The 8757-nt window shown below is 56.9% G+C and overlaps 1 protein-coding gene across 1 annotated transcript; it reads left to right on the forward strand.

Annotated features, from left to right (window-relative positions):
• The first annotated feature begins 4129 nt into the window (after positions 1-4129).
• Positions 4130-8153, forward strand: TIMP1 (TIMP metallopeptidase inhibitor 1). Its single transcript, XM_049643763.1, has 6 exons — positions 4130-4235; positions 5064-5192; positions 6241-6320; positions 6505-6631; positions 6908-7032; positions 7880-8153. The coding sequence occupies exons 2-6, from the start codon at positions 5072-5074 to the stop codon at positions 8048-8050; spliced, it is 624 nt and encodes a 207-aa protein (XP_049499720.1). The 5' UTR covers positions 4130-4235; positions 5064-5071; the 3' UTR covers positions 8051-8153.
• Positions 8154-8757: the final 604 nt, after the last annotated feature.

The following is an 8757-nucleotide window of genomic DNA, read 5'->3' on the forward strand; positions in this document are numbered from 1 at the left end:
CTGTCCCTCCCTCCACTACTCTCAAGTCCCAGACATCCCGCCTCTGCTTTCCCGGGCAGAGGCATGGGATAGGGGTGGGGGTGGGGGACTTTTCCGGAAAAGGGAAAGTTTGTTTTTATAATGAGTGGATGATAGAGAAGTGAGTGTGTGCATGTGCATGCACGGGGGTGTGGTGGCAAGCATGTAGTAACCGGATCCCTCAGCCAGGCCTCGTGTGTAAGCATCGTCCGTGCACAGAAGCGACCCGGAGGCACGCACACAAACCCTCAGAACTCAGATCTACACAACCAAGCCCAGAGATTGCCAAGTAGGTTGAGACCCACGAGATGGAAAGACACACAACCAACGCAGGCTCAGTCAGAGCACACCTTGCTCTCCGGCTGCAGAGGTCCACACATTCAGCCAGCCAGGCACTTCTGGCCAGCCTCTGCCCAGCAGCACACGCTTTGGGGCACACACACACAGCCCCTTTCCTGGGACCCACACAGCATGAAGGATTGCCCATGCAGTACAGAGACCACCCTCAGAGGCACAGCCACGGAGCGCACAGGCACACACAACCCCGACAGGCACACACGACAGAACTGGGCACGTACTCACACCCAACACTCACAGACACACCCGCGACACTCCCGGGCACATGCACGAGGAAGACCCACGCCACATATAGAGGTACACACTCCTAGGTCGTCACATAACCACCAAGACTCAGCACAGAGAGCCGCACCAGACGGGGAGGGGGGGGCACACCCAAAGTACATCTAGGGACGCGCACACACAACGCGCCTTGCCACCCATACAAACGGAGAGGCGCACACACAGCCAGGGACACCCAGAGTCTTCCTAAGTGTAGGCACTTCCGGGTGTGTGCGTGCACACGCACACTCACACGTCCAGGTGTGGGGATGCCTCAGGCCTCCCGCGACCCCGGGGGCGGGCAGGGGCTCGGGTTGGGCAAGCTGCGCGCACACGGCCGCGCCGCCCCCTCCGCTGTCCCGCGGGGTAGAGAGAGGGCATTCCCGGAGGGGCTGCCCGGGCGGCGGCGGTTCCCGGTTCCCGACAGGCACAGGAAGCCCGCAGGCTCAGGGTGACCGATTGACCTTCAGGCCTCACCCTCTCTCCGCACCCCCACCTTCCTCATTTCCCAAATGACTGGCGTCATCACGGGTCCCCCGAGAGGCACCGCGTTGGGAAGGGGGCTGCGGGGATCCTCTCGTTAGCGTTCCGGGGCAGCAGCGCAGAGGCAGCGCTTGACGTTAACACTCGGGCACACACACAACTCAGGAACACCACCTCCACAATTACATGCGCAACTTAGACCCGCTCTGCAGAAGCAGAGGTACAACTCCCAGGAGCGACACAAAACACACAGGTGCGCAACACTAGGGGCGCACACACAGTTCTCAGAGGCAGACACAGAGCAGAGCTGCATGCAAGTGCACACGCGCGCACAGGCCCCCACCTCGAGGTCTCTAGGCCCCTCTTTTCTTGTTTTTAAATTTTATTAAATTTTTTAATGTTTATTTTTTAGAGAGTGTGTGTGAGCAAAGGAGGGGCAGAGAGAGAGGGAGACACAGAATCCAAAGCAGCCTCCAGGCTCTGAGCTGTCAGCACAGAGCCCCACACGGGGCTCGAACTCACAAACCCAGGGATCATGACCTGAGTGGAAGTCGAATGCTTCACCGACTGAGCCACCCAGGCCAGGCCCCTCTTCTCACAAACCCTCCTTGTTTCCTCTGGACTTGAGTCTGAACGCAACCCCGTGTGTATGTGCGCGACTATGCCCGCACAGCGTGCATGCTGGGAGCTTTGCACTCCAGGATCCCCTGGAGAGCCCTAGGTTTGCATCTTGGCCTCGCCTCTTCCTAAAGCCATGTGGAAGCCCGGGTCAGGTCGCCTAACCTTCTCTGGGCCTCAGTTTCCTGATCTGCACAAAGGGCACCAGGAGGCCCAAGCGCTTGGCACGTGGTGGAGATGGCCGGGCATCCACACTGCACACCCAGCCGGCCCCACGGCCCCCACACCCATGCAATGTCCCCCAGGGGCTGCACATCCGGATACATCTCCGCGAAACCCCACCGGTTTCAAAACCCGCACTATGACCCGGATGCACAGAACCCCTCACGTGTAGACAGTCGGCCACACTCGCTGCTGACTCAGGCTTGAGAGAGCTGGCATCCGAAGCAGGGTCAGTGAGGGGCTGCAGCAGGGTTTTCCCTTCCCGCACGGCTCCCACTGGCCGAGCTCTGACTTACTCAACCCCTGCCTCGTTCACTCTCCCTCCCCACTTTCACAACCGGCGGCTCCAAATTCCTGGTTTACTCCCCCTCCCCCCTCTGCCCCCGCCCCTGCCGGACGGGCCGTTTCTTCATTCTCATTCCTGGGTAGGTCACTCGACCCCTCAGCGTGTCTGGGTTTCCTCATCGGCATCAGGAGATACGCCAAGTCCCTAAGTCACAGGCAAATTGTGAGGAACAGATTGCTTACTTCAGGAAAAGCGCTGAGCCCTGTTTTCTGGCACACAGGAAGCCGCCCTCCTCAAAAAGCGTTGGCTACTGCTATTGGTACTGGGTCAGCATCCCTTGGCCAGCCGACATGAATTACCAAGGTGGCAATCGGGACTGACTGAGATGAAGTGCTCACAAAGGTTCCAGAACGCTGTTCGGTACCCACAGTACTGGGGGGGGGGGGGGCGGGTGTCGTTTTTGTGGGGGTGGTGCTGGTGACTGGGCTAACCTCCCTGAGTTAAGCAAGCTTCGTTAGCAAGGGGGCCATGAGGACTGAAAGAATTTACACAAGGAATATAGGACACAGCGCACAGCACCATCACTGTTATCATTGGTCTGCTTTCCTCAACCAACAAAGGATGTTAATTAGCCCTTAGAGCCCTTTCCCAGGACCCCAGGGAAGATTCAGGCAGCATCTGGAAGCTGGTGGGCAGGGATTGCCTCACCACCCCCCCCCCCCGCCCCGCCCCAGAGGTGTGGGAGGGCTGGTGGGGAAGGGGCAGGGCAGGATGGGAGGGGATCCGTTTTCTACTGACTCACAGCCCTCTTTCACCACCAGTGAGCCGCCCCCCCCCCCACCGTAATGCTCACTAATTCACTGGCACTTTCCCCACAGGTCAGGGCCGTGCCATGGCTGGGGTGAGATCCTGGTTCAAATCCCAGCCATGCCCAGTGATCCTCGGAAGGTTCTTCAATCCCTCTATGCCTCATAGTTCCTCATCTGTAAAATGGGACTAATACCGGTACCCATCTCGGAGGTTTACTGTGAGCTCTAAGTGAGAAAAAATATGCTGAGTGCCTGGGACACAGTTGGTGCTGTATAAATGCTATTTATTTACCTATGTGTTTAGTTTTTCAAGGATTTTAGTTTTAAGCAATCTCTACACCCAACGTGGGGCTTGAACTCACAACCCCGACTAAGATTAAGAGTTGCAGGCTCCACCGACTGAGCCAGCCAGGCGCCCCAAGTCTGTGTTTTTTGTGAGGGGTTAACATCCAGGCTCTGGCTCCAGGCCACCTGAGTTCAAATGCCAGTTCTGCTGCATATTAACTGTGATCTTGGATACATCACTTAACCTCTCAGTGCCTCAGTTGCCCCCCTTGTATTCCTCCTCCTCTCACTTGCCTTACTCTCTCCACTGCTTCTACCTAATTTGTTTCCTCTCTGCCTCCCTCACCCTTCACCAGACTGTCAGAACTACCAAAGAGAGGGATTTGTGTGTGTGCCTGGCACACAGTAGGTGCACAAGACATGCTTACTAAAAGGATGGACTAACTCAGGCTTCGGCCACGGGGATTTTGGGGGACGTAGGTGATGGGGTAGACTTTGGAGAGAGTTTGGAGACTTCAGGGAATTGCCCTGAGTGTTGGGGTGGGGGCTAGGGAGTAGTCCTGCCTCTAAGCCCTCCCCAGAGGCTGCCTGGAAGGACTAGTGTCGGACGATGGATGGATTGACAGACGGACAAGCGTGGAGATGGGGGCGGGTGGCCAGGGCGAGGCCCAGCGGGAGGGAGAGGAGGAGGGCGCATCTCCTTTTCGGCAGCCCTTGCTTGGCCCGCCCCTTGGCCTCCACGGAGGGTGGGCGGATGAGTAATGCATCCAGGAAGCCTGGAGGCCTGTGGTTTCCGCACCACTGCCACCCCCGCCCCTCGCGTGGACATTTATCCTCCGCTGCTCAGGCCCTGCCACTGTCGCCTCAGACCCAGCGCCTGGAGAGATCCACCAGAGGTAGGCAGGGGCCCGGGAGGCCCTCGGGACCTGAAGCTTGGCGGGAGCTTTCCTGCCCGACGTCTGGCCGCTCAGCCTGGCCGGCGGGTACCAGGACTCTGGGCTGGTTCAGGGGAGGAGGGCGGGAGTGGGGGGGTGGTGGTGGTGCTGGAACTTCTCCCCCAATTCCCACACTCCAGACTCCTTGGAACCCCGATCTCTATCCCCGACTCCTCCAAACCCATGAGCCCCCTAATATCACAGCTGCCTCCCAGGCTGCCAACTCCCCTAAATTCCCTCACTGCCCCCCCAACCCTCCTAAATCCCCAACTCCACGACTTTCCCTGCTCCCAAATCCCTCAGGCACCCCAACCCCTGAAGCCTCCAAACTCTCTGAACCCCCAACCTCCTCCGGACTCCTCAGCTTCTCTCCACTCCCCCCATCTCACTATGCACAACCCTGAAACCCCAAACTCCCCTGGCTCCCTGAACCCCAAATTCCTCACCCCCAGCTTCTCGACCTTCTGACTTCCCAACGTCCCTAAATCCTGCAAACCCTCTGCCCCCTTATTCTGCAAACACCACAGCCTTGTAGCCCGCCCCCCTGCCCCCCACCCCGACTCTCCCAATCTGTGAAATTGCATGAGCTCCACAAGTCCTAGACTCTCCCGACCCCCGACCCTCTGCCCTCTCAGCTCCTCTGGGCTCCAAGATCCCCACCCCCCTTAAAATCTCCACTGCCCCCCCAACCCCTCAAGCCCAGAGTACGGAGGCTTAATCCCGTTCCAGGCTGGGGAGGGCGCTGCCCACCTCGCAGAGGACCGCTGACCCCTCCTCTCCACACTGCAGAACCCACCATGGCACCCTTGGCGCCCCTGGCCTCCTGCATCCTGTTGTTGCTGTGGCTGGCAGCCCCCAGCCGGGCCTGTACCTGTGCCCCACTCCACCCGCAGACTGCCTTCTGCAGCTCGGACTTCAGTAAGTGTGCCCCACTCTGCCCGCACACTCTGTGCGTTTGCTTTTGGGGGGTTCACAGTGGTGCCGACCCCTGGAACAAGTCCACTCAGCCCTGCACTGACTCTGCTTTAGCCACACCGGCATCCTTGTGCTTCCTTGATTACTCTGAGCCCAATCCCACCTCTGGGGGCCTGTGTACTGGCAGCTTCCTCTGCCTGGTACACCCTCCCCCCACACCCCAGGTATCTACATGGGTGGCGGCCTCCGATGTCAGGATGGCCTTCCCTGTTCAAAATTTATATATATATGTATACATATATATACATATATGTGTGTGTATATATATATATATACACACATATATGTGTGTGTGTGTATATATATATATATACACACACACACATATAAAGTTTATTTATTTATTTTGAGAGAGAGAGAGAGAAGGAGCAGGGGGAGGCCAGAGAAAGAGGGAGAGAGAGAATCCCAGCACGGAGGCTGACTAGGGTTCGAACTCACCAATGGTGAGATCATGACCTTTGCCGAAACCAAGAGCCAGTCACGTAACCAACGGAGCCACCCGGGTGCCCCCCTCCCTGTTCAGGATTTTAACCCCTGTCCCCTAGTACCCCCTGATCGCCATGTCTGAAATTCCTCATCGCACTAAATACTTTGTAACATTCCATGTACGTATTATTTCGCTTGTGTTTAGCCTCCTTCTGGTTGGAATGTGAGCTCCACAAGAGGGGGGGGGAGGTTCTGTGTTTTGTTCACTGTTGTGTTCCTAACACCCAGAACAGTGCCTGGCACACAGCAGGCTCTGGAATATTTGTTGAGTGAATGAACACATAATGAATATATGAAAAAGGCTTAATTTTAAGCAGCGCCTGGCAAAGAGTAGTCGCTCAATATACCAATCAAATCAATTAACCGGTGTGTAAATAGCTTAGTGAGCTGACATCTAGCGATCCCTATTTAAGTATGTGCTTCGCCGGTATTAGTATTGTGATTATTTTATTTTATTGGCTCCTGCAGTCCATTTGACTCGTCTCTCCCCCCTCCTCTCCTGCAGTCATCAGGGCCAAGTTCGTGGGGACCGCAGAAGTCAACCAGACTGCCTTAAGCCAGCGTTATGAGATCAAGATGACCAAGGTATCCCTCCTGCCCTTTTCCCAGCAGTTCCTAACTTCTTCCTTCCCGTCAAAGTAAAAGCCAAGGGCCACCGGTTTGTCGAGGAAGTTGGCTGTGATGTCAGGATGCTCTACGACTTCAGGGAAGAACGTGGAGGGGGAGGAATATAGCAGTAAAAGAGATTCTTCCCCTCACCTATCGACAGATGTTCAAAGGGTTCAGCGCCTTGGGGGATGCCTCTGACATCCGGTTCGTCTACACCCCCACCGCGGAGAGCGTCTGCGGATACTTCCACAGGTCCCAGAACCGCAGCGAGGAGTTTCTCATCGCCGGTGAGGCCCCGCCCCCTCGTCCTGTGCCACGCCGGCCCGTCCCTCTGACGCCGCCTGGCGCCGCGAGGGGGCGAGGCTCGGAGGGACTGGTCCCAGTTGAAATGGGAACCGCCCCAATTTCAGCCTATCGGAAGGCGGCGGGGGGGGGGGGGGCTTTTGCCCAGCGGGGGTCTGTGCGCCCGGGACGCCAATCAGGCGCCGCCCTCCCCTCCCCCCCCCTCCCCGCCGACGCCGGCCCAGCTGATCAGCTGCTGCCTCTTGCCCCCTGCCCCCCAGGAAAACTGCGGAACGGACACCTGCACATCAATACCTGCAGTTACGTGGTTCCCTGGAACAGTCTGAGTTCCTCTCAGCGCCGGGGCTTCACCAAGACCTATGCTGCTGGCTGCGAAGAATGCACCGTGAGTACCTGGGCCCTGCCCGCCACCTGGAGAGCGGTCCTTGGGTTCTTACCCAAACCCTGGCTTCTTTCTTGCTTCTCCTGACCATTCCTTGTCCGTATGGCTGCTCCCCAAACCCTAGTGCTGTCCCTGATCTCTCTTGCTGGTCCCCCGAAACCTGAGACTGGAAATTCTGGTTCTTCTTTGCTCTGTGTCTCGTACCTGGGGATTCGCTGTTCCCTGGACTTTCTGGCTGCTTCCTGTCCCTCTAAATCCCCCTTGGGACTATTTTCTAGTCCCTCTGTCTATTCTTGACCCCCCAGGGATTGTTTCTTGGTTCCCTAGAATGTTCTCCAGGAACCCAAAGCGCCGATCCCCCAACCCACTGACTCCTCCCCAGCACATCTGATTATTTCTCTGTAGCTCTGACTGCTCCGTACACAAGGGTGTGTTACACTGCCCTTCCAACCATTCCAAGGCTATTTTCTGGTGGCCCTGAATGTCCTCTGATCCCAGTGACTGTGCGTCTGAGCCCCATGGCTCTATCCTATGCCTGTGCCCCACTGGCCAGCTGTTCCCCGCTACTACTGCCGCTTGTTCCCTATCCTATGGAATAGTTTCCCTGGAAAACTGTCTGACCGCCCCCCCCCCCCCATGACTGTTCTCCAGCCACCATTCCAGGAAACTGATCAGTTCCCTGGATTACCATCACCTTGCCAAGCCCAATGCCTGTTCCTCCAATGGGAGGGGCTGTTCTCAAGTCTCTCCCCAGGTGGGGCAACAGGTCTCCCTAGGCAGCCCAGTGTTGAAAACTGAGTAGGGGCGGGAGGCGAAGCCCTCAGAGATGTGCCTCCCTCCCCTCCTCTAGGTATTTTCCTGTTCATCCATCCCCTGCAAACTGCAGAATGACACTCACTGCTTGTGGACAGACCAGTTCCTCATAGGCACTGACAAGGGTTTCCAGAGCCGCCACCTTGCCTGCCTGCCTAGAGAGCCAGGGATATGCACCTGGCAGTCCCTGAGGACCCGGATGGCCTGAATCTGGCCCCCAGCGGAAGCTGAAGCCTGCACAGTGTTCACCCCATTTCCCACTCCTGTCTTTCTTTATCCCAAACAATGAAATAAACAACTACCATCCAGCAGGCAGTGTCCCCGTGTAATGTGTGGGAACAAAGCCATGTCACTGATGACCCGGTGGGAGCACCCTGGGACCAATGCCAAGGGAGTGGGGGATGCGAAATCGGCTTTGTATATTTGTACGTAAAATTTGAGGTACTGATGGGGCACCTGGGTGGCTCACTTAGTTGGGCATCCGGCTTCGGCTCAGGTCACGATCTCACGGTTCGTGGGTTCGAGCCCTGTGTTGGGCTCTGTGCTGACAGCTCAGAGCCTGGAACCTGCTTCGGATTCTGGGTCTCCCTCTCTCTCTGCCCCTCCCCCACTCAGGCTCTGTCTCTCTCTCTCTCTCTCTCTCTCTCTCTCTCTCTTTCTCGAGAATAAAAAACATTTAAAAAAATTGAGGTGGGGCGCCTGGGTGGCTCAGTCGGTTAAGCGGCCGACTTCGGCTCAGGTCATGATCTCGAGGTCCGTGAGTTCAAGCCCCGCGTCGGGCTCTGTGCTGACAGCTCAGAGCCTGGAGCCTGTTTCAGATTCTGTGTCTCCCTCTCTCTGACCCTCCCCCGTTCATGCTCGGTCTCTCTCTGTCTCAAAAATAAATAAACGTTAAAAAAAATAAAATTAAAAAAA

This window comes from Panthera uncia, chromosome X (genome assembly GCF_023721935.1).
Source record: "Panthera uncia isolate 11264 chromosome X, Puncia_PCG_1.0, whole genome shotgun sequence".
Lineage (NCBI taxonomy): Eukaryota > Metazoa > Chordata > Mammalia > Carnivora > Felidae > Panthera > Panthera uncia.